Source organism: Vigna umbellata, chromosome 2 (assembly GCF_029865625.1).
Source record: "Vigna umbellata cultivar VRB3 chromosome 2, Vumbellata_1.0, whole genome shotgun sequence".
Taxonomy (NCBI): domain Eukaryota; kingdom Viridiplantae; phylum Streptophyta; class Magnoliopsida; order Fabales; family Fabaceae; genus Vigna; species Vigna umbellata.
Window position 1 is genome coordinate 17,930,099 of NC_142166.1, and position 27,362 is coordinate 17,957,460.

General features: G+C 37.4%; 1 protein-coding gene across 1 annotated transcript in view; it reads left to right on the forward strand.

Moving 5' to 3' along the window:
• LOC148203539 (uncharacterized) overlaps positions 1-23,985 on the forward strand; it is a 53,078-nt gene extending 29,093 nt beyond the window's left edge. The window contains exon 5 of the mRNA XM_088107642.1: positions 23,580-23,985. Coding sequence (XP_087963768.1) covers positions 23,580-23,985 — 406 coding nt within the window. The remainder of the gene's footprint in view (positions 1-23,579) is intronic.
• Positions 23,986-27,362: the final 3,377 nt, after the last annotated feature.

Sequence of the window (27,362 nt, forward strand, 5' to 3'; positions counted from 1 at the left end):
TTGGATGATGCTCTTTGGGCTTATAGGACGGCAATGAAGACGTCTATGGATTTATCACCATTTCAATTAGTCTATGGGAAAGCATGTCATTTGCCAGTAGAATTGGAGCATAGAGCGTTATGGGCTTTGAAATTCTTGAATTTTGATCCTTATGAAACTCAATGCACACACAGAAGGCAGATTTTGGAGCTTGAAGAAATGCGATTACATGCATATGATTCATCCAAGGCTTACAAAGACAAGATCAAATTTTATCATGATAGGAAGTTGGTGAATAGAGTTTTCAATCCGGGACAACAGGTACTATTGTTCAATTCAAGATTGAAGATATTTCCTGGGAAGCTGAAGTCAAAATGGTCAGGACCATTTGTGATAAAAGAAGTGCATCCGCATGGAGCAATTGAAATATTTAATCCAGCTGCTGATGATCCACAGAAAAGTTGGGTGGTGAATGGTCAACGTCTCAAGCCCTATCTAGGGGGAGAGGTGCAACAATTGTCCACAATGATGTTGTTGGTTGATCCTTGAAAGTTTGGGTCAGGCTCGTGACGTTAAACAAGCGCTTACTGGGAGGCAACCCAGTGTTCTGTACGTATTTATTTTGTTTTAGACTAGGGTGGATGTACTCTATTGGAAACCTGGTTTGTTATGATGGTTTGTTATTGACTGTGATTGTGTGATAAGTAATGCTTGATGATGATTATTGATTGATTGATGTTGAGATAGATGTGCACATTAAATGCTTATACAGGTGATTCACAAGCTTTGTGAACAAATGCAGGATATTATGATTGTGATTGTGAGATTAAGCAGGATGTGTATGTCAAATGTGAATGAGCCTATTTGTGAGGTTTTGAGCTCCAGAGTTTTTATTGATTTAATGTTATTACTTTGAAAGCATGAATGATTTTGCCCAGGTTTTCTATGATTGAATCAATTGCTTGTTTTACATCATATGATCAAGGCCGTTTGTTGGAACCTTTTTATTGGCCAAATTTATGAAGTTAGCCCACTAAAAGAGAACACTTTAGGTTCTATCCTTTGAACCCTTAGCCTTGAACATAAATTGAAAACCCTTGTTGAAAAGCTTTACCTTGAGTTAAGTAGAAAATCTTTTGTGGTATGGTTAAATGTTCAAGTTTGGGGTTGTTGGGAAAGCATGAAAAAGAAAAAGGAAAAGCATTGAGCTAAAAGTTAAGAATAAGAATGTGAAAAGAAAAGAAAAGAAAAAGCAAAGCTCAATGTAAAGACAAGTTGGGAAAAATAAGAATAATTGTGTTGTTATGATTCTCTTAACTCAAGGATTTTGTGATCCAGAAAAACCAATTTTCTTGATTAGCCCAGCTACATTATAAGCCATTGAAAAGTCCTTGTGATGATGCATGCTTGTAAATGTTTTGATTGTGGTTAAATGAAAGGAAAAGTTGATTCATGTGACATTGTGGTAGTGGAGTGAATGAGTGATTACCTCTTATACACTTGTGTGTGAGTGAAACACTTTACCTGGTAAGGAAGTATTCCATGAGCACATGAACATCCATGCTTAATTGATTGATCATTCATGAAAAATAGCATTTGTTTGATATTAACTGACTATGTGAATACTAAAGCATGTGCATATCTTGATTGAAATCTTGGTCAAAAAGTTTGACTCAAGTCTTTGCTTATCTTGAAAAGAAATTTTTGAATGAGTGAACCATCATATGAATTGGTAGAAGATTGAGTTACATCTTGTTTGCTTGAGGACAAGCAAAGTTCTAAGTTTGGGGTTATGATAATAGTTGAAAAACTGTTATTTTCATGCTTGAAATTGATACTAAAAGCCACCTTTAACACTTAGAAACTAGCTTGAAATCATGCTTTTATTCATATTTTCATAAATAAGAGAGCTGGACAGGTTTATGCTTGATTTTAGTGTTTTTGTGCAGGCTTTAAGGTGAATTTGGTGAAAGAAGTGAAGAAGGAGAGAGATGAAATCAGAAAAGACATCAAAAAGTGCAAAAGTAGAAGCCGCAACTGCCGCTCAGCGGCAGTTTACCGCTAAGCGGCACTCAGAAGCTCACGGGGGATCCGCTGAGGGGCAAAATGGCCGCTGAGGGGAAGAAACCAACTCACGCACTTACCGCTGAGCGGCACACTTATGGGCTTGGACCTAAATTTTCTGTAATTTTAGAATAGTATATAAGCTTTAGGACGTCCTAGGGTTTGTATCTTTGGCAGAAACGAAGCAAACACTCTCTCTTACACCCCTTTGAAGGAGGATCTTGGATGCTCAGGCTACCTCTTCACCTTTCTAGGGTTTTATCTTTCATTCTTTCATTATTGTTCATCTAGTTTCACCATGAATATGGTGAACTAAACCTTGCATTGTTGTTGGGGAATCAATGTAGTCTTGTGAAACTCTCATATATGGAATATGTGTTTAAAAATCTTATTTGAGATACATGCTTTCTTTCATCATTAGTTAGGGTTTTTCCTCTTTGCTCAATGCTTGCTTTGTTTAACTCATTCAATGCATGATTATTGATTTTGTCGATACAGGAACGTACGGGGAAGTCTAGATCCGGGGAATTTCTCCCAATAGTATATTGGTTGTCGTTAAGCTCCTGCGCTAAAAGAACTAATTATTAGGAATGCTAGGAATCGTATGAACTCGTAATTAGGGATAGGCCTTCTTGCAAGGTAATTTAGAGAGTGGCATTAACAATGATGAAAAGAATGTTGAATTCCTAAAGTATATGAGAGTGGATAAGATGAAATTGATAAACCTTAACAACATACTCATCCATATATTCCATTGAAGTGTTTGTATTTTGTTTTAGCCATTGATCAAATTCATGCATACATGTTTATTTTCTGTTTTGCATATTAAACTCCACTTATTTTGATCTTAAGTCTTAAATAATCAACAAATCACATAACTAAACTAGGCCGCGAGTCCTTTGGGAGAACGATACTTGGTCTTACCGAGTTTATTACTTGAAACGATTCGGTCACACTTGCCGATTGTTAAACAAGTTTGTGGCGCCGTTTTTCGGTGTTCATAAATTTGTCATCAATAACCCATGAACATAGAACCAATAATAAATTACTTCCAACATGCAAGGATCAGAAAATAACAGAAAACCACACTAACACACATATTATAGCTTAGTGCAAAACCACTCGCAAAAGGGAGCGTTCAACGCTAGTTCTGACGCTCAGTATCAGAGTTCTCACAAATTGTCCTCCTCAGCGAGACTAACATGTTGCTTAGTGAATTATGAGGAAACATGTTTCAAACCTGCAGAGAAAAGTGGCATCAATGGTATTTTGTCATTGCTCAATGCTAGACCATTTACATTTTTTGGTCGCTCAGTGACATAAACCTAGCACCCAGTAGTAGTCTAGATCTTAAATGCTACCATACCTTCACAACCAAGCTTGCGTTCAATGCCACACCAATATTGGTCAATGTCATATAAAAAAATAGTAAGTTCAAAATTATAATTTGTGGAACGAGGGACTTGTTCGGATCATCATACACTAGTGCAGAATTGGCTTTTAACGTCCCCCCATAGACGTCCATCCACAAAAGCCCCAACGTAAATAATTGACCGGTGGCATATTAGTAAATAAGTGAAACTATAGACGTCCGTGGGAGGGTCCCAGACGTCTAAGAGGCTGAAAAAATGAACGATCAACTCCCCTGTCAGCCCATCAAACGTCCGTGCAGGAGGGGGACGGACGTCTATAATAGACGTCCGTTCCCCTCCACACGGACGTTTAAGTGGCTAAGAGACAATTAATTCTTCAAATACCTGTCAGCACCCGAAACGTCCGTTTTGTAGGGGGACGGACGTCTATAATTATATAAACGTCCATCCCCTCCACAATGGACGTTTCGGGTGCTGATAGGTATTTGAAGAATTAATTGTCTCTCAGCCACTAAAACGTCCGTGTGAAGGGGGACGGACGTCTATAATATTATAGACGTCTATAATATTATAGACGTCTGTGCCCCTCGTGCACGGACGTTTGATGGGCTGAAGACAATTAATTCTACAACCACCCTGTCAGCACCCGAAACGTCCGATATGGGGGGACGGACATTTATATAATTATAGACCTCCGTCCCCCTCCACGATGGACGTTTCGGGTGCTGACAAGTATTTGAAGAATTAATTGTCTCTCAGCCACTTAAACGTCCGTGTGGAGGGGGACGGACGTCTATAATATTATAGACGTTCGTGCCCCTCCTGCACGGACGTTTGATGGACTGAAGACAATTAATTCTTCAACCACCCAATCAGCACCCGAAACGTCCGATATGGGGGGACGGACGTTTATATAATTATAGACGTCCGTCCCCCTCCACAACGGAGGTTTCGGGTGCTAACAGGTATTTGAAGAATTAATTGTCTCTCAGCCACTTAAACGTCCGTGTGGAGGGGGACGAACGTCTATAATATTATAGACGTCCATGCCCCTCCTACACGGACGTTTGATGGGCTGAAGACAATTAATTCTTCAATCACCCTGTTAGCACCCGAAGCGTCCGATATGGGGGGACGGACGTTTATATAATTATACACGTTCGTCCCCCTCCACAACGGACGTTTCGGGTCACTTATTTAGAACCCAGCCCCCCCTTCTGATCCATTCATTTCTGCAAGCAGGGGGCGATCTTATGGCCTCTCTTTCTTACCGGGAGGGCAATCTTATGGCCTTCAACCGCAGTTTCACCTCCCAAAAAGCAAAGTTGGCTTGACGAGCGCAGATGCGAGGAAGCGGGAGCAAGATAAGCGCTTTTGCTACTGAGAAAGCGAACGCGCGACGGTTCAAGACTTAGTCGAGCGTTATCGAAGCTAGATTTACCGAGAGGCTTCGAGTTAGCGAAGTGCTGTAGTAGCGCCGGCCGATGCTGAGCCAAGGACGCTCCGCCTTATCTATAGAAGCAGTCAACCGAGTGGCAGTGCACAAACGAACGAACGTCCAACCCCAACCCTACCACAAAACAATTCAGGCAGGTGGTCGTCGCAGGACGTCTGACGGGCACGTGGGACGTCTACGTGGACGTCCGAGGGTGTACACCGGACGTCTGGATAGGCGTCGGGCCTGACAAATCGGACGTTTATGTACACGTCCGATTTGGACCCCCGACGTCTGAACAACGTCACCTACAAAGACGTCGGGGGAAGGTCAAACGTCAAAAGGCCAAAAGAACAGACGTCTAAAGCCCTTTCTGCACTAGTGATATTAGTTTTTCTTACTTAATACTTGGTTCAAAAACAATTTTCAATGTAAAAGTGTCTACCAATTTGCTCAAATGATCAGATCCTCATTTTTTCAACTCAACACCAATTCAGACAAGATCAAGCAACATACAACCACCAAACACAACATAATTTCAATATGCTCAAATACCAATATTAGCAACTCAAACATGCAAGTTCATATTATCAACTCAAACATGCAAGTTCATATGCTCAAATATCAACATAATTAACTTCCCTTATCTGACAGATAACCAAACCGTCCTAAAAGGCCTAAGACAACTCCAAACGCAGAGGAAGGCCTATCAACTTCTACGAACAACAGAAACATGATCAATGTACACCGTTAGAACCACCAATTAGCATAGTCTTTTCAAAGACTCGGACATTACATGCAATCACAAATGGTTTACAAGCAAAGAAAGACAAAACCGACCAAGGAAAATGAGCAGAAAACCAACTTACTCTATCAGATGAAAGTAGAGAGTTCGCCTCAAGGACTTTTATGGTGGTCTCTGATATTTAAATAGTTGAACAGAGAGTGGGAACTTCTAGAGAAGTTAGAGAACTCTAAAAAAATGATTTATAAAGAGATAATGTGTTTTAAAATAATGAAACTTGTTCATAGTCAAACTATTTATATTAAAACTTTTTAATATATTAAAATAGTTGAGTCTTACTTTTCTAAATCACTATCACTTATAAAATATAATTTTCTAGGTATTTACAATTTTTATTCTATTTTATAATATAATAGTCAATTTTGCATTCTTACTCTATTACCATCAATAATTACATTTAAAATTATATTTTAGAAAAAGAATATACATCATAATTAAATTATAAAAAATTACTTGATAAAGAATAATTCAACATTTATTAATTTTATCATATATATATATATATGTATATATATATATATATGTATATATATATATATATATATGTATATATATATATATGTATATATATGTATATATATGTATATATATATATATATATATATATATATATATATAAAAGATAATTAAAAGAAACTGTTTTATTAAGAGTAACTTAACCCGTGTGTTTTAAATATTAAAATGGACATTATGATTAAACTTATATAAAAATGAATTTATTTCTAACTCTGTAAGTTGTGTTTTTTATCATTCTCTCTGAATAGATATTGAAACAGACGAGAAAAACAGAGAAAAATGGACATTGTCGTATATATTTCTATGTATACATTAAAATATTCCTCTGCGACTATGATGTTTCCTAGTCAATTTTGAAATCACATTAGAAAACACTCGTTTGTTGGGACAAGTTATGAATATAACGAAAAGTCGTGTCAATATATCTTGAAGGTGATTTAAAGTTATTAAAAAATAGATTTTTGAACCTGTTAAAAAATAAGTATCCATAAACCTTTGCGTGAAAAGGATACATTTCTGTCATTAGATCCTTCAATCAAGGTTCTGCACGTGCCCTTCAGTTCAAATATATGCATTTAAGGAGAAAACATTATCTTATTGATAAAGATTTTTTTTTTATGACAGAAAAAAAAAGTATGTTGTATTCTCTAATCATGTTTAACTTTTAAACCATTAGAATAACTTTCATATAAGCGCTTTTAAACTATGTAAGATCGGTGTTTAATAATGGTATAAAAATTATACACAATTAAGATGACATGCATCAGAGTGTATATGCAGCTGCATGGAATTTAAAATATAATATATATTTTATTATGAACTGGAAGTAATCTCAAAATTAATTACTCTGTAGTAAATTGCCGATAAAAGAAAAAAAAATTATAATTTTAAAATTTATATGATAACAATTAATAATTAAATTCACAAAAAAATTATAAGTGACTGGTAAAATCTACAATTAAGTGTTTTATTTATTTTTTATTCAATTCTTGATCAACTATATTCAATTTAATATTAATAGAAATGGAAATTGTCTTTTATACAAATACAATAAGTGATTAATACTAAACGTGTTTTATTAGATATTAAAGAAATTATTTATGAATAAAATATTTTAAATTTAGGTGACATTTATTTATTTTAGAGATATTAACTATCTTTTGTTACAACATAAAATTATTTTTTATCTATAATGTTTTTTGAGGGGTTTGAGACATTATTTAGGTGTTATTTTTAGAAATTGATAACATATTTTTAAGGAAAATCAATTTTATATATTAAGAAAAAAAATTATACGTGAGAAGTTCAATAAAATATTTTAACACGTTTGGTAAACCACATAATCCTATAATTTGGTTAATCTTATTATTAAGAATAGCATATAACTTTTACGAGAAGAATTGTTGCAATAAGGATAACATGATGCAATATCTAGATTCCAAAATCATTAGTGTTGAGTTGGACTACAAGAGATATTCACTTTTGTGTGAATAACATCAATTAGCTCCTTAAATAGTCGCTAATCGAGCCATACCTTTTGTTGGTCATGCTCAAACACAATTTCTTCACCTACATATTTGAACCATTGTTGCCATAAATCCAACCTTGTTAACATCACAAGTGATTCATAATGCTTAAAGATTGTCATTTCAACAATTTAAACTTTTTTATTTATTTTTAAAATGTTAAATTACAGTGGTCTTAAAAAAATAGTGTTAAAGTTACAACAATCTTAGTTAGCACAATCAATCTATGAGAAAATAATATCAAGCCTATAATGATTTTAGTTATCACAACCAGCTAACAAAAAAATATTTTTTAAAAGTACAATATTTTTTAGTTTGTACAATTGGCTTAAGAGGAAATAGTGTTAACGTTACAACAGTCTTAGTAAGCACAATTGGCCAACAAACAAATCATGTTAAAGATCCAACTGTTTTAATTTGAACAACTTCGTACACAAGAATATAATATCAAAGCTACAATGGTCTAATTTACACAGACAAAATAAAATTAAAATTATCATGTTTTAATTGCAAAACTAATATGAAATAAAGTTAAAATTACAATAAAAATAATTACTTGGTACGGTAATTGGATCATAAAGCTAAATATGTGAAATATGATTATAACAAATAAAATTAAAAGTCATGTGTGAAATCTAATTATAACTATTAGTGTTTATGATATAGATAAAAAGAACAAAATATTCTTAACTCAATTGTACAAGGCAGAAAAAAACTTTTTATAAAACTATATTTACAAGGCTGTAGACTAAGAAAACAACTAAATAAGAGCTGACACCAACTTTTCTTATATAAAAAAAAACTATTTTCTAATTATAACATATCTCTCAAATTGGGTGATGTATGTTTATAAACTTAACTTGAATATCTTTTCAGCCAAATGGTGATGGATACAAAGGACAATAAATCCTTTAGTAATATTGACATGAATGAGATGTGAATCCACCTCATTGAATAGTGGACTAATTGTTACAAAAATTGGAGATTGGCAAAGAGATGTTGAGAGAGAGATCATTTGTAATACATTTGAGCCATTGTGCTCACAAGCCACAGTGGCTAAAGCCTTGTATTCGGCTTCGATGGAACTGTGAGAAATTGTGTTATGATTTTTGGACTTCCAAGATATGAGGCAATTACCATAAAATACAAAATAACATGTTATTGATCATCATGTAATGTTGCAAGTGGCCTAGTTTGAATCAGAGAAGGCTTGAAGTCTATGGGCATTTTGAATTGGATAGAAAAGCCCCTGTCTTAGAGCACTTTTTAGATATCTTAGAATTCAAAAAGTAACATTTAAATGAGAGCTTCTAGGAGATGCAATGAATTGACTGACATGTTGCACAACAAAGCTCATTTTCAGTCGTGTGTAAGATACAACAACTTTCCAATTGGTAGAATTAGGAAGAGGAGCCCCATCTGATTCATGGAGTTGAAGTTTCACTAGTACAGTCAGGGGAAACGACAGCGGTTATTTTTCTCTATAGGCAGCAGTTTTCGAACCGAGGCATATTCAGGCGAGGCAAAAAGTCTAATACTTTTGGCCTCGGTTAAGACCCGAGGCATAAAAAGAGAGCATTTTGCCTCAATTGATCCTTAACCGAAGCAGTACAGTTTTTTGTTTTTTTAATTTTTTTTTTCGTAGGAATTTATGCCTCGGTTGATCCTTGAACCGAGGTAGTATGTCCCCTTCTACTGCCTCGGTTGTACCCTGAACCGAGGCAGTAGGCCTTTTTTTTTGTTCTCATCCGCAAGACATTCTGCTTCGGGTGTGACCATAACCGAGGCCGTAAGTGGTCTTTCGACTTCGGTTATGACCTGAACCGAGGCATATAAGTACGTTTTTTTTAAAGTGAGGTCTGTTTCTGCAACATTCCTAACCACAGAAACAGACCTGCATATATTTTTAGAGCCAGAACAGTCCAGAATAATGCAGAAACGTATATTTTAAATGAAAATTATATTAAAACATAAATATATTGAATGGAATCATGAATCAACTTCTTAGAAGCATAAATCAATCCAATGTAATCATAAATCAAGTTTCAAGCATAAATCTATGCAATGTACAAAGTTAAACTTATAATAATGTAGAAAAGCATAAAACAACTTAGAAACATAAACTTAGAACTTACTATATCCTAATATCTACTACATACTATTATATAAATGAATTACATATTTAGCAAGTGTTTTCCTCACAAGTTGAATTGATTTATCTGGAATTGGAGCAGTCCTATTAAATCTCTGCATAAAACATAATGATTTCAATTAGTGTATATGAAATCCAAACTATAGAGAAAATAAAATTCAAAGCTAAATATTACCGTTTCCCATCCACTGGTGTAATGTGCACGAATGATGGTCATCATCCAAAACATGACGTAGTAACCACATTCATATGACCCCATTTGTCTATTACACTACAATATATCATCATAATTATAAAATGTTAAGTAACATCATTTGAATGGAACCAAATGTAACAAAGTATGGACTAAAATACCAAACCTTAAGGGCAACCCATGCAAGCTTTTTAGCTGTATCAGTAGATCTCCTAGATAACATCATATGTGTTGCAAGGGAACTATTGAAAAAAATTCCTTTAGCATACATTTATATAACAAAAAAGTCGAAACATTGAGATTCTTACCAATCTACTACATGTCTAAGAGGGCTAGGAGGAGACTTCTGCAATGAACAAAACCAGACAGCAGTGTTCTCCGGTATGGAGATCACAAGTAGCTGCCAATGACACCTGAAATTGGTAATAACTTATGAATCATATACCAAAATTACTAAATGAATGTGTTGAAGTTAACAGACTTCACTTACCCATGTATATAAGGGAGAAAATATATCTCCTTCCCCATTCCAAAGCAGGTGGTGATGTATGTTTGGATATCATCAAATTTATTTCTTTCATGAGTCATAGAGGGGTCAATGAACCCATATACATCGTTGAACCCCTTCTTGTTACTAACATCAAACATATACCTAAAATGAAGAAATAATCTGATATAAGTAAGTTGATAAAATAGAATTATATAAAAAAGTTTTCATAAACTTACATCATCCACAACTGAATGAGTGTAATATTAATTTCTTCTCTACCCGACACAAGCTCCCTAACATCTTGATGATGCAAGTACAATGGGATCTGAGCTTCTCTTCCAAATGTAGTAGAATCCCAGTGTACATTCATGGGCACATCTGAAATGATTTTAGCAAGCTCGTCTAACGCACCAAGAAGGTCATCCTCAGATAAATGAGTCTTCTTCAGTGTAGGACTTCCCTCTTGACCTATCTGCTGTTAAATGCAAAAATGGTTATGTTATAATGTCAATTAGAAGTAAATATTAAAATTGAGAAGTATATAGTACGAGTGTTTACCGGGGGATTAGATACATCACCAACCAAATGTTTAGGCCAGGCGACAAAGGACTTAAATGCTTCTTCCACAGTGAAGAACTCATCTGTAGGCACAGGAAGAATGACATCCGCTATGACAACTTCATCCACCGTGACCTTGAAGTCATCTTCTGAAAGTTGTACACCATGCACTATAGTGGCTGTCTCATAAACTGTACCACGAGCCACTAGCATGGTCCCAGTATCAGAAAGAATATATAACTGACATGGACGAGTTTCATCCATGTCGTCCCCTGGGGCACCGGTAGCTGAACAACTTCCTTTACCACTTCTACCTGTCAAATTAAATGTTAGGTTATGCAAAAAGTAAATTAGTAACAAAAAGTAAATAAGTTTACTTGTAGGGAGAACAACATGTTCCGCTACAGGAGATGGCGGAGGATGATTGCCATAATCCTCATAATGCTGCTGGAACTGGCGCGCAACCATTTCAGCAACTTCATCATACAACTCTGCTCGAACCTTCTTTGTGATCTCCTGCGTCATCTCTTTTCTTATTTCCTCCTTCATCTTTTCGTATGAATATGGACGCGAGGAAGACCCAAAAAATTGTCGTATGTCTATGCCAGTCCCAGCACCACGCACCCGTCCTGGGTGCTCAGGTCGTCCAATAGCTGTGGCAAGAATATCTTGACGACCTTCTTGTGTGAATTGACCTTGGGAGCTCTGCTCAACCAAGGAGTCCTGTCACATAACAAAAGTTCAAAATCATTTGAAAGATCTATGTAATATATATAACAAAATTAATGTAAAAATATAAGAAATGACATCTTACAATTCTTTCAGATATTTCTCTAGTAGACTCGGAAGTGTAGGAGCCTGATGGTCTTATACGGGCTAACTTCCACTTGTCGTGCCGAGATGGTGGTGAAGGAGGAGGAGGAGGGTCACCACCCTCAGAAAGTGGAAGTCTACTCTCTGACTTCTGCTTCATTATTTTTTCTTCAAGCTTCCTACATCCACCACGAGACAGTAGGTGTGGATTTTTATTCTGAGCGCTTATTCCCTGTGCTTTTGACCTTTTTTCCTGTGACAAAATGAAACAATTGTCATGGTAGAGAATTATGAATGATGGATTGAATGATTTTACTGCACTTACCTGCCACGCCTCGGATGAACGAAGCTCTACAAACTAACGCCATGTTTCTTCGTCAATTGCTGAATATTTGGAACATGGATTTTCATTACTTTTTGGTTCAAATATATATCTAGACGTCAATTTTGTCTTAAATCCTCGAAATCTTTCTGCAATTGCAGATAAACACTTATTCCTTAAGCTCTCGATGTTTGGCATATCAAATGTTATCTGCAACAAAGAAAGTAATAACCTTATATCAATACAGATTTATCAATATAATGAATATAAAATCTGGAGCAATATTGCTTAACTTACCAATAGATCTTGCCAGATGAGATTCCGATCAGCCTTAGAAACATGGTCAAAGGATGGAGTAAGTATAGAGATACGATCACGTGCTAGTACTCCAAGGTAAGACCTAAATACATCTGCATTTGGGCCAGATGCAACTCCAGTGACCACATCAATAATTACAGGTGTCCTCTCACCTGCATTTCTTCTAAGTATTAGCTGTCGTAACCTCGTTGCTCCTCTCGTCCGTCTAGAAGTGGTGGGGACTTCATCGCCTGACGAATGAGGTGACTCAGCCATATATCTGTCACAATAAATAAGATGAAATATAAATAAAAAACTTATAAAATAACATATATTATTTAACAAAAGCCATACATATTTACACAAACATGAAATTCATACATAATCATATGGATTGGTCATATATATATTCCCTCATTGTGATCTTCTCGTATTGCTTGTATATCATCAATTAGAGGGTCGTCATCCAAATTTATTGTCATTTTAAATGGATGGTTGTCAGTGATATGAAGATTACTTAGATTCTCTTCTTTATCTTCAATTTGCCTTTTTCCTTGGAGAGCGACATACCAATGGTCAGACGCAGGATCTTTGACATAAAAGACCTGACTTGCTTGATATGCCATGATGAACGGTTCGTCTTTATAACCAACCTTTCAAAAATCAACAAGTGTCATACCAGATTCATCTATTTTGACACCACTCTTATTGTCTACCCACTTACATTTGAAGAGTGCAACGGAAAACTTAGTGTAATCAACTTCCCATATCTCTTCAATTCTACCATAATATCTCATGGATCCAACTATAGGATTTTGATCTTTGGATGTGGAAAACTGTAGCGACTCAGCTTCTAGACTAACGCCACTATTTTGTACCGTGCTTTTATCATCCAAAGTCTTTGTATAGAATGTGCAATTATTGATTTCGTAGCCTGTATAACATACAACATCAAACTTCAAGCCATTTGCTAACCACAACAAAGTCTCAAAGGACCATGATTCTTTCGAAACTTCAGATTTGAACCAAGAGAAGAATGTTCTGTTATGTTCCATCAAGTGCCATTTCTCTGATTGTCGTGGATAGTTGTCCTTTACAACGACTTTGTGTGCTTCCAAAAATGGGATCACTTCATCTGTGTTGTTTAATATGTACAGATGTGCTTGCATCAATTCTTCACGACTTTTCGTCACCACATTCACACCTCGGATGCTTTTACTTGTAGAATATCTACTCAACCATGATGTCCGAGGGACTCCTATCGGATTTGCTTTAGTCATATATTCAGAGCAAAACTCAATACTTTCTTCAACAATATATCTTTCAATCATTGAACCTTCTGGACGATATTGATTTTTGACGTACCCTTTCAAAATCTTCATATAACACTCAATAAGGTACATCCATCTTAAGTATACTGGTCCACACAACTTTATTTCTCTGACCAAATGAACAAGTAAATGCACCATGATGTCAAAAAAGGATGGAGGGAAAAACATTTCTAGTTGACACAAGATGATGATAATTTCGCTTTGAAGTTTATCTAACTTTGTAGGATCGATGACTTTACTACAAATTGACGAAAAAAATGAGCACAATCGAGTTATGGTCTGCCTAACTTTTTTAGGCAAAATTCCACGAATTGCCACTGGTAACAACTGTTGCATTAAGACGTGACAATCGTGAGACTTCAGTCCAACAAGCTTTAAGTCTTGCATTGACACTAAGCTCTTGATATTTGAAGAGTATCCTTGTGGTACCTTGATACTCTTTAAACAAAGACAAAAACTTATCTTCTCTTGTTTGGACATTGTGTAACATGCAGGGGGCAAATAAGTACGTTTACCAATCTCTCTTAGTGCCAACTCTTCTTGGATCTTCATGTCAACCAAATCCAAACGCGCATTCACTACATCTTTTGTTTTTCCCTGGATGTTTAGTAGTGTACCAATCAAGCTATCACAAACATTTTTCTCAACATGCATGACATCTATGCAATGTCTAACATCTAACTTTGACCAATATGGAAGATCAAAGAATATTGATTTCTTCTTCCAAGGAGTCGTTACAGAAGACTTCTTCGACGTTTTCCCAAATATATGATGTACTCTATTAACTTTCTCAACAACTTCAAGTCCAGTAAGTGGAATGGGTGCATTGTTTTTCTCTTGTTCTCCATTGAATGCTTTCTTTAACCTTCGATATGGATGATTAGATTGTAAAAATCGTCGATGATGCATATACACTATCTTCCTTCCGTGTTTTAATTGTTGAGCTGTAGTGTTTTCTTCACATATAGGACATGCTTTATGACCCTTCACATTGTACCCCGACAAATTACCGTAAGCTGGGAAGTCATTAATGGTGCAAAATAACATGGCATGCATCATGAAAGTTTCTGAAGCAAAGGCATCAAATATTTCAACCCCATCAACCCACAACAACTTCAAGTCTTCAACTAGTGGCCTTAGATAAACATCAATGTCATTTCCAGGCTTCTTTGGACCAGATATCAACATTGACAACATCATGTACTTTCTTTTCATGCACAATCTAGGAGATAAGTTGTAAATTATCAGTATAACGGGCCAACAACTGTGATTGGTACTTAAATTACCAAATGGATTCATTCCATCAGTAGCTAAGCCAAACCTAAGATTTCTACATTCTTCACCAAATTGGGGGAATTCTTGATCAATAATTTTCTATTGCTTTGAATCTGCTGGATGACGAAGCAGCCCATCAGTTGTTCTCTCATCTGCATGCCATCTTAGGTTTTTAGCGTCTTTGGGATTCTCGAACAAACGCTTAAGTCTGGCAACTAGTGGAAGGTACCAAACTACTTTCAAAGCAGAACCATTCTTTTTTGTGTGACCACCATCTTCACCGTTGTTTTTTGACTTGTATCGTGATAACCCACATTTTGGACACTTTATCAAAACTTCATTCTCATTCCTATATAATGTGTAATCATTCGGACATGCATGTATCCGTTTATATTCCATACCCATCGGAAAAAGAATTTTTTTTGCATCATAATTACGATTGCGTAACGTATTTCCATCTGGCAGCATTTCATTCAACAACGACAACAATTTTGTAAAACTCTTATCACTCCATCCATTGCTCGCCTTTAAATTCATGAGCCTTAACACCGCTGACAACCGAGTGAACTTAGTTGAACCCGCATACAAGGGAGTCTCTTCATCAGTGGACATCGTTTCATACACATGCGCTTGGGCAAAAGCTTTTGCGCCAACATCGCGGATCATGTCCTCTAAGTTGTCTTCTTCTGCTTGATCTTCCATATCCATTGTGGAATCATAAACATTTTCAGTTGGAGAGACAGTTGGAAAGTCTGTTAATTCGTCGTGCCATATCCATGTTGTATAACTTCGTATGAAACCATCACAGATAAGATGTTCCCTAATATCAGTTGCGTTCAACTTCCTCCCATTCAAACAGTTCACACAGGGACATCTGAACTTGACTTCATCATCACCACTTGTACTCGCATTACGTTGCGCAAACTCTATAAATTCTTCTACCCCTCTCTCGTACTCAATGCTGATGCGTGGTAAATTAATCCACCCTCTATCCGTACGCATGTTTACTGAAATTGTTTACACAATTTCAATAATCTTGAATGATCACTTTGATCGTGTTTGTATTCAAGGTGTGACCCTATCCCATTCAAGAAGATTCACTTTTTTTAGTTTATTAAACATATCAATTTTAAACAACATATCTTAAATTTCACTAAATTTTGCCAGCATTTCGCATTGGTCTTCAGGTTACACGAAATGAAAGTGATTATAAATCACAATCAAATATGCACCCTGATGAGAGGGTCGCACCTCCCAACAAAAGTTGTGCATAAAAGAATGCAGTATAGACTAGGAAGTGACTCCTAGGTCGTCTCTCAAGGACCAATTTGGGCTCAGTCTCAGATCAAACACGCAGTGGGGGGGGGGGTTTGTGAAAATGTTTTTGAATGCAATTCAACTCAACTTTAAAACACGATTGTAAACACAAGATTAAAACAGTTAAACTAACATCAATACTAAAATATCACAACCAAGAAAAATAGAGAACATTAAATTGAAAAGTACTTTAACCAAATTAAAAGTGCAACCTTTAGCCAAACAATTAAATGCAAACTGAGAATGGCGGGAATTGAAAATGAATGCTTAAAGAAATTTAACATTAAATGTTTGAAGAAGTAAAGAAAACTAAACCCGTTACTCCATTAAACTGTGACAACACGCCACTTCCGAGTGCATCCCCTTCTTCACCGTGCAACCCTTTTGTCAAGCCAAAAAGAAAATGAATTTCACTTAGGTGGCAGCCGGTCCTGTGTGAAGCCATGCGTGTTGTGCTTCCTAAAAGCCAACAAGACCGTGACACCTCTCTTTTCTTCTCCGTTCCAGCAAGAAAAAAAAATTAAAGCTTTAATAAAAAAAATATTGGGATGTATGCATCCTAATTAAAGAGAAATCAATCTCCGTTCCAGCAAAGAAGTTGAGTGCAGCCGTGACACCACACTCTTTCAATATCCATGTGCCTCCATTCTTTCCCCTTCAAATCAGCGTTCAACATACTTTGACCGTGCACACCCTTGCAACATGTGCGTGGCCTCCCCCTTAGTGGCTAGACAAATCCCAACAAAACAAAGGAATACGGTTACTGGACGCTAATAAAGAAAGCTTGCTGGATGGGAAAACTTCCAAAAGATTCCACTAATGTGCTGAAAAGAAAACCAAATTAAATCACGCTTCTCCTATACTCCACGTAACCTTGTGCGTGTCAAAAGCCATCCCGTGAGCTTCTCTTCCTCTAAAGCAATTGAGGGCGGCATGTGTTGCCTCCCTTTCCGTGACACCACACCCTTCAAATGAAACCAGCGCCTCTCACAATGAAGCAGCGTTCCAATGCTTAAGCTGGACGTGGCAATGCTGGACCGAAGCTTCCCTCAATAATTTCATGAACCAAAATAAGATTAAATGGCAAATGGAAAGCGTAACAGCATGAAGAAAATGCTCAAAAACATAGAAGGTCCAAACAACGTTAAACAACAAAAGCTAATATAGGCGGCTGGACAAATCCCTTTAACTAAATGAAATAAATTTTTGAAAATGTGCTCTCCCATTCCATGAAAAATTGCGTAAACATCCTCCTCCCCCCAAGAACACAAGCCGAGAGAGAAAGAAACTAAAAACAGTGGCCAAAACCAAGTGCAAGTGGCGGCCGTGAATCACATGTGTTCCCTAAAGAAAGAAAATCTACATCCTTTGCTACTGAAAAACAACCGAGAGTCTCTGCCTCAGCCGTAGCCTCCTGGCCGAGACACCCTCTCCCCTTTCTCCTCCAAGGGTTTTTAAACCCCCGTGTGCGATCTGTCCAAGCACACCTCTATTGGACCTGCTGTCCGCGCCTCCCTCTCAAGCTGCTGGATGTGCTACGGGAACCAGCTGGGAGCGTGAAGTCCAGCCCGTTGAGATCAGTGTGTTGCTGCTGTACTTCATGGGACCAGCCCACTTTTCTCCTCTCATCCAGCGTGTTTCATTCTGTGCGTGTGCGACAGCTGGACGTGAAGGCTTTCCCAAAGCTTGCTGGACGTGCCAAGTGTGGGCTGCTGTACCACCTTCAAAAATGCTGGACACACCTACCTCCACGCGTGATGCTTCCAAGCGGGCCGTGAATGTGCAGCTTCTTTGCTTTTTGGACCGCTAGTCGTGTGGTGTTGCTGCTGGGCTTCTCTATTTGCTGTGTGCACCGCTTACTGCTGGACCACTTCTCCGTAAAAGCCAAAACTAAATTGCTTTTCTCCAAATTGGAAACCACGTTCCAGCCAAGAAAGGGTGTGGTGGCTCCCACTTTTTCTGTGTGCACCCCCAAAAATAAATCCATACCTCCTTTCTCTTTTTAGCTTAAAATAAAATTGATTTGGTATTATCTTTTGACCTCCAATTGTCCCAAATATTTTCCAATAATTTCCCTACAATTAATAATGCAAATAATTAGTCTCAGATAATTCAAATTAATTAAAATAAGAATTTCTGATCAAATTAAGCACAATTAAGAAAAATGGGAAAATACTGGACATTTAAGCACAATTCCCTGATTAAATTCGGTACAATAAGCTAAGTGAAATTGAGAAAATATTGACTCATCAAAATAGACCACACTTAGTCTTTTGCACTCCTGGGCAAAATCAAGACGCAAATCAAGGAATAGTTCAGAGGACATCCAGGGAAATGACACAACTCAGCAAACACAAAAACAAAGACTAACAATGACAGAAACAGAATTACACAGTTCTCAAGGAATCTAGACCAAGAAAGGAAATAGACAATATCCAACATAAAATCAAAGAAAGCAGATACTCATGAAATCATCCAAGCAATTCAAAACATGGCAAAATGATCAATCAGTTCAAGAGGTGAATCAAAAGTAACAAAACCTCACAGATGCACACAATCAGTGTTTCTCTCAAGTGTTTAAGGTAAATCAGTGTCACTCAATGCACTCACAAAAGCAAACAACAACAGACTTGGCAAGCCTCTAATATCAACACTCAAGCACATACGCATGTTCAAATCAAAAGGTCTTTTCATGGTTGTAATGGGGCCAAGGACAAGGGAGGATATATCTGGGTAAGAAGCTACAAACCATAAGGAACAGAGGAGCAATGGGGAACAAGTGTAAACATATTCAAACACACCCACAACCTCTAATTCCATCCTCTTCTTGACTCCATTATTCACAATTATTCACATTTTTTTTTTTCACTATTTTTCTGCTTTCTTTTTTTTCATCCTGTCTCTTTTCTTTTCCCTCTTTTCAAAACAAAACTGTAAAAGACAAGATACACATATATTTACCAAAACAAAACAAGAAGAGGAACCAACTAGCCGACTCATCAGAAACCCCCAAGAGACCACACTTGTTCCCAAAACACTTCCAAAGCTCCAAAATTCCCTAAGGTTAAGGTAATCATGGTTTTTCACTTAGGGCTAGTGTATGAGCATTCGAAATAAAGAAATGGGGGGAAGTATAGGCTCAAAAATGGTTTTCAAAGGATTAGAACAAGGTAAGCTTATTTGGCTAGAGAGGCTCAAGAACAAAACTGCCTTTATCACTTCCAAACATGCATATCAATCAAGAGTTGTCACAAGAGTCAAGCCAAGGCATATGCGCAAGCAATCAAGAGACATATCACACACAAGAAAGAACATAAAGTGGCTCAAATTCTCACGCAGGGCATTGTGTCACAATCAATTCAACTCTCAAACATCATGATCATCTTCCAAGCAAAGAAAAGCAAGGAATCCAACATCTCAGAGTATCAATGAAGTGAAGGAAAACTGACAACCTAACCCCAATCCAGAATTCACGAAAAGCATGCAAAACTGTACACAAGGCACGACAAAAAAAACTACCTAGAAAAGAAAAAATTTAACCAAGAAGACAAAAACTAACAAAGAAAAATAAAAATCTCCCCCAATAGACCACACTTAAACTACACAGTGTCCTCAATGTGTCATAAGCATAAGATCGGAAATCAAAACAGTCAACAGATCATGGACAAGTGCAATAAAAGTAGGGAAAGGGGAGAAGAGAAAAGGAAAACTCCCCTGAGTTATGGTGGAAGCTGCCAATTTTGGACTTTCAGGGAGATGTCTTCCACCATTAGATTCAGCAAACGAGTTTTGAGGAGGACCAACTTCATCAGTACTGCCATATCATCCAAAACGAGATGTTTCTTCTTTCTTCTCCCAGCAAACTGTTCCATCAGTAGCTTTCCTTCCACTGGCAGTTGTTCAGTGTGTGACATCTGAATGGAGATCCCTGGCTCAATCAAAGAAGTAGCAGTACACTCTCCTTCATTAATCACGATTTCCTTAATGTCAGCACCTGTATTCTCATTTAATTCTGCAGCATGGTCATCAAACTCACAATTAATAGCATCTGTTATACGCTTAGAATCTGTCTGTAACACATAATCAATTTCAATACAAATCGGGCAAGAACCAGATTCACAATCACATTCAAAGTTCTCAGAGAACTGTGTCAGATCAAAGTTCAGTCCTAACTCTATAGAGTTATCAGATTGCACAGTTTCCACCTCAAAATCAATATTGATATATACATCATCAACAGAATCAAAGGTCAGTTCAAGGCTATTATCATTCAAAATTTCATCACGGCAATCATGTCCATTCAAAACAACCCTTAGACCAATGGGTTCAATGGCTGATACTGAATCAAAAATTTTAGAATGATCAATCAAATCTGTATCAGTATCAGTCATGAATCCTATAGAATCAGTGTGCATCAAATCACAGGCATTTGAATGCATAAGCAAATCAGGTAAAGTGTTTGGAATCTCAAGTTCAGAATAAACCTGTTTTTGCTCATTGAAAATTTTCTTACCAATCTCCAAGTCATCAGCTGCATCCTCAAGGCTATCATTTAAATCAAGATCAGTGCAAGGATAGTGAACATCAGGTATGTCAATGTGCTCTACAGGGAATAATGAATCCACAACATGAGTGTGCACATGTGTATCAATATCAGAATCCAGAACAGGCTTAAATGGTTCAAGTTTTACCAATTCAAAAGCATTAAAATTTACTTGAACCTCAGATACATGAGTAGGGATTTCAAGTTTACAATAAACCTGCTCAGGTTTTTCCTTTACTACCTCACTTGGATTTTGACCCGCCAGCTTGCAGAGCAACTTCTTTGCCTCTGTTGGAGTTCTGTCCATCAAAGATCCACCAGCAGCTACATCCACTAATATCCTTTCATTGTCCAGGAGCCCTTCATAAAAGTAAATCAAGAGCAAATGCTCTGAAATTTGGTGGTTTGGACAGGCTGTGCAGAGCCTGTTAAACCTCTCCCAATAATCTGCCAGGCTTTCTTCTTGAAATTGCTCAATGGTAGTGATCTCCCTCCTAATGTTGCTTACCTTTGCTGCTGGAAAGAACTTGTTGAGGAATCTCTGTTGTGTTTCCTGCCAACTATCAAAAGGATACTGGTATATGAACCAGTCTCTTGCTGCACCTTGAAGGGACATTGGAAACACTTTCGTCAACACTGTCTCCTTTGAAACACCAGGAGGCCTCATCGACAAACACACCAAACAAAACTCCTTGAGGTGCCTGTATGGATCTTCATGTGCCAACCCATGGAATTTGGGAAGACTCTGGATCAGATCATATATCCAGTCTTGAGAATCTGTCATCTCCTCTATTGTAGTGCAAAACCTGTCTCAAACCTGGACTTCCACTTCAAACAAAGATTAAACCAAACATATAGAAACATAACATGGAGAAAACCATTATTTACATAATTTGAAACTTCCAGAAACAACAACTAAATGCACAAAATACAAAAATGATAAAAATCTAAAAACACAAAAATCGATAAAAGAAGTAAACCCAAACAAGACTAACTAAACATCCTAAAACACATCACGCAACACAAGACAAAACACAACACACACTGACACAACAAAAAGACCTAAGACCGAACCGTTGGTCCCCGGCAGCGGCGCCATTTTGATGAGAGGGTCGCACCTCCCAACAAAAGTTGTGCATAAAAGAATGCAGTATAGACTAGGAAGTGACTCCTAGGTCGTCTCTCAAGGACCAATTTGGGCTCAGTCTCAGATCAAACACGCAGTGGGGGGGGGGGGGGGTTTGTGAAAATGTTTTTGAATGCAATTCAACTCAACTTTAAAACACGATTGTAAACACAAGATTAAAACAGTTAAACTAACATCAATACTAAAATATCACAACCAAGAAAAATAGAGAACATTAAATTGAAAAGTACTTTAACCAAATTAAAAGTGCAACCTTTAGCCAAACAATTAAATGCAAACTGAGAATGGCGGGAATTGAAAATGAATGCTTAAAGAAATTTAACATTAAATGTTTGAAGAAGTAAAGAAAACTAAACCCGTTACTCCATTAAACTGTGACAACACGCCACTTCCGAGTGCATCCCCTTCTTCACCGTGCAACCCTTTTGTCAAGCCAAAAAGAAAATGAATTTCACTTAGGTGGCAGCCGGTCCTGTGTGAAGCCATGCGTGTTGTGCTTCCTAAAAGCCAACAAGACCGTGACACCTCTCTTTTCTTCTCCGTTCCAGCAAGAAAAAAAAATTAAAGCTTTAATAAAAAAAATATTGGGATGTATGCATCCTAATTAAAGAGAAATCAATCTCCGTTCCAGCAAAGAAGTTGAGTGCAGCCGTGACACCACACTCTTTCAATATCCATGTGCCTCCATTCTTTCCCCTTCAAATCAGCGTTCAACATACTTTGACCGTGCACACCCTTGCAACATGTGCGTGGCCTCCCCCTTAGTGGCTAGACAAATCCCAACAAAACAAAGGAATACGGTTACTGGACGCTAATAAAGAAAGCTTGCTGGATGGGAAAACTTCCAAAAGATTCCACTAATGTGCTGAAAAGAAAACCAAATTAAATCACGCTTCTCCTATACTCCACGTAACCTTGTGCGTGTCAAAAGCCATCCCGTGAGCTTCTCTTCCTCTAAAGCAATTGAGGGCGGCATGTGTTGCCTCCCTTTCCGTGACACCACACCCTTCAAATGAAACCAGCGCCTCTCACAATGAAGCAGCGTTCCAACGCTTAAGCTGGACGTGGCAATGCTGGACCGAAGCTTCCCTCAATAATTTCATGAACCAAAATAAGATTAAATGGCAAATGGAAAGCGTAACAGCATGAAGAAAATGCTCAAAAACATAGAAGGTCCAAACAACGTTAAACAACAAAAGCTAATATAGGCGGCTGGACAAATCCCTTTAACTAAATGAAATAAATTTTTGAAAATGTGCTCTCTCATTCCATGAAAAATTGCGTAAACATCCTCCTCCCCCCAAGAACACAAGCCGAGAGAGAAAGAAACTAAAAACAGTGGCCAAAACCAAGTGCAAGTGGCGGCCGTGAATCACATGTGTTCCCTAAAGAAAGAAAATCTACATCCTTTGCTACTGAAAAACAACCGAGTCTCTGCCTCAGTCGTAGCCTCCTGGCCGAGACACCCTCTCCCCTTTCTCCTCCAAGGGTTTTTAAACCCCCGTGTGCGATCTGTCCAAGCACACCTCTATTGGACCTGCTGTCCGCGCCTCCCTCTCAAGCTGCTGGATGTGCTACGGGAACCAGCTGGGAGCGTGAAGTCCAGCCCGTTGAGATCAGTGTGTTGCTGCTGTACTTCATGGGACCAGTCCACTTTTCTCCTCTCATCCAGCGTGCTTCATTCTGTGCGTGTGCGACAGCTGGACGTGAAGGCTTTCCCAAAGCTTGCTGGACGTGCCAAGTGTGGGCTGCTGTACCACCTTCAAAAATGCTGGACACACCTACCTCCACGCGTGATGCTTCCAAGCGGGCCGTGAATGTGCAGCTTCTTTGCTTTTTGGACCGCTAGCCGTGTGGTGTTGCTGCTGGGCTTCTCTATTTGCTGTGTGCACCGCTTACTGCTGGACCACTTCTCCGTAAAAGCCAAAACTAAATTGCTTTTCTCCAAATTGGAAACCACGTTCCAGCCAAGAAAGGGTGTGGTGGCTCCCACTTTTTCTGTGTGCACCCCCAAAAATAAATCCATACCTCCTTTCTCTTTTTAGCTTAAAATAAAATTGATTTGGTATTATCTTTTGACCTCCAATTGTCCCAAATATTTTCCAATAATTTCCCTACAATTAATAATGCAAATAATTAGTCTCAGATAATTCAAATTAATTAAAATAAGAATTTCTGATCAAATTAAGCACAATTAAGAAAAATGGGAAAATACTGGACATTTAAGCACAATTCCCTGATTAAATTCGGTACAATAAGCTAAGTGAAATTGAGAAAATATTGACTCATCACACCCGAAGATCAATACAAAACACAACGACAAATTTTCGTGAAATTTAAGACATGTATATTAAAATTGATATGTTATAATAAACTATGAAAAAGTTATTACTCTTCTTAAACTGTCCAACCGGACAATTCAAGATTCAATTCTTGTAAATTATTATTACAATCTCCTCTATTTTCATTTCTAAAAAGTACGTTTGTTAAAAAAATATGGAGATAGTAAATAATTTTTGTAGTGAATCTTAAACGGGAAACTAAGGCTAATTCACAATAACAAACAATATATTCAAGCATATCATAAGGTTTTAAGAATATATATCTCTAATTAAATCAAGTTTATCAATAATAAACTTTTCTACACTAGCAATAATAATCTACACATTAAAATAACCCTCATATTTATCTCATACCACACGTGAAGCATTCATTGCTTTTGATCCTTAATTCTTCCTTATCCGTCACCACTTACTCACTGTTTTTCTTAATTCATATTTATCTTAATGTTGTAATAAAAGACAAAACAAGAGAATTAACATAATGTATACAAATAATTCAGTGAGGCTTCATTTTTCTTCCGCAATTTTCTATTTTTTCCTTAGTTTTGGTCACTTTTAAACAAGCAATGAATTAATTTGGTTAATTACGTACTCTTTTTCATGCCAAATTTTCTATATCAATACCACAAATTACACAAGCAATGAAGATGGAGAAATTTTTAGGATCAACTACCTGGGAGCGTGGCAGCAAGTTTGCGAGAATGAAAGCCGCGACTGAAATGGAAGCACCGGCGACGGAGATGGAAGCAGAGGCAGATGCAACACCACCAAAGCTGAGACGCGACGGAGATGGAAGCAAAGCGGAGGAAACACCAAAGCACACGCGAGAGGTCACCGAAAAGGAGGAGACGACGAAGATAAACTGTGGTGACCACACGGAGAGGAGGAGACGACGACGATAAACTAGGTCACTGGCCGTGGGAGCAAACGCGATGGAAGCAATGGAAGCAAACGGAGATGGCAGCGTTTCTGTAGCGGCGCGCTGAGAAGAAGATGAACGAAGGTGGTTCTGTTCGCGGAAGAAATTTAAACACCTTACTGCCTCGGTTCGTCACTTAACTGAGGCATAACACCCTTACCACCTCGGTCAAAAAGCCAACCGGTGCATAAACAGCAGCTGAAACGTCTGAAACGTCAGAGGTTGGCAGAGGTTTTTGCAATGGAGCAAACGTTTACGCCTCGGTTCTCATCAGAAACGAGTTAGCAGCCTCGCAAGTCTTGTCTGGCAGGTGGGGACAAGTCTGGTGGCAGGTCTGAAGCAAAGAGATATGCCTCGGTTCTTCTTAAAACCGAATTGGAAGGTGAGTTTAGGCATCGGTTTAGTGTCAACCGAGTTAGTAAGGTGACCTTTACGCCTCGGTTCTCATCAGAACCGAGTTAGTAGCGCGTGGCAGGTGGTGGCAGGTATGAGGTAGAGACATATGCCTCGGTTTTGCTTAGAACCAAGTTAATATCGTGCTTTAGGCATCGGGGTTTGGAGCAACCGAGCCATATAAGGTAGCTTTATTTACGGTTCTGCCACCGCGTTTTTATACGCTTCGGGTTTGCTTAAACCGATGCGTATGTGGCGCTTTCAAATCCTCTTTTTTTACTAGTGTTTACTACCAATTAAACCAAACGCAGATAAAATATCAAGACAGTACTTTCATTGATTGAAAACTAAACTACGTTGAGAACGAGCAACCTTAAATCCTAAGAAATACCTCAAATCACCTAGGTCCAATGTGGAACTAATCATGAAGATAAGATTTGATATGTCCTATGTATGATATTGAGATTATTACCAATAATAACCTTGTTATCGATATAGACTAAGAGGGTTGTAAACTAATCAAGAGTTTGTTACACAAATAAAGAGTAATAAACTCTACTTTGAGTGAAACCATAATTGAGCAAGGTAGTAGTGAGTTTTGATATTCCACTATTTGCTTGCTTGTCACAATCCATATAAGGATTTATGAAGTTTGCAAACTAATTTTGGAGAAGAAAGTTGTAAACCAGGTGGTGGATTCCTATAAACCTCTTGATCCAACTCTTCATGTAGAATAGTGTTATCAACATCTAGTTGATGTAAAAACCAACCAAAAGAAATAGCAATGGAGAGAAGAAACCAAATAGTAGTTAGCTTAACTATAGGAGATTTTTTTTGAAAACACGAACCCCCTTTATTTAAATGAAACCCTTTGCCACAAGCCTTGCTTTATGTCTTTCTATTGAGCCATCTTTTTTGAATTTGGTTTTGTAGACCCATTTACACGTTACAGCTTTCTTTCCCAGAGGAAGACTTATTAATGACTATTAATCCTCGGCAAGTGTAACCGAATCGTATCAAGTAATAATAAAATGGTAAGACCAAGTATCTTTCCCAAAGGACTCACGGCCTAAATAGTTATGTAATTTGATGATTAAATTAGACTTGTGAACGAATTCTTGTAGGTTTAAATGCAAATACTGAAAATTAAATATGAATGCATGTGTTGATCAATTGGATCGAAAGAAGAAAAGGTGATTGATGTAAATTATGGAATGATGATGTTGTTGGTGTTTTCAATTCATCCTATCCACTCTCATGTATTCAAGAATTCATCTTTCTTCATTAATGTTAATGTCACTTTCTAATTTACCTTAAACCCGATGTCTTGGTGAAGAAAGCCTACTCCTAATCACTAGTTTACAATGTCTTGTCTCCCTAGCAATTATTCATGCATTACATTCGCACAGAAGCTTAAAGACAACCAATCCTCCTATCCCTATGTCTAGGCAATATTACTCTTGGGAGAATTTCTTCAGTTCTAGATTTACTCATATGTGTCCATACAAATAACATCAATGATCATGCAATTGAATGAGTTAAACAAAGCATGCATAGAGTATAGAAGAAAAA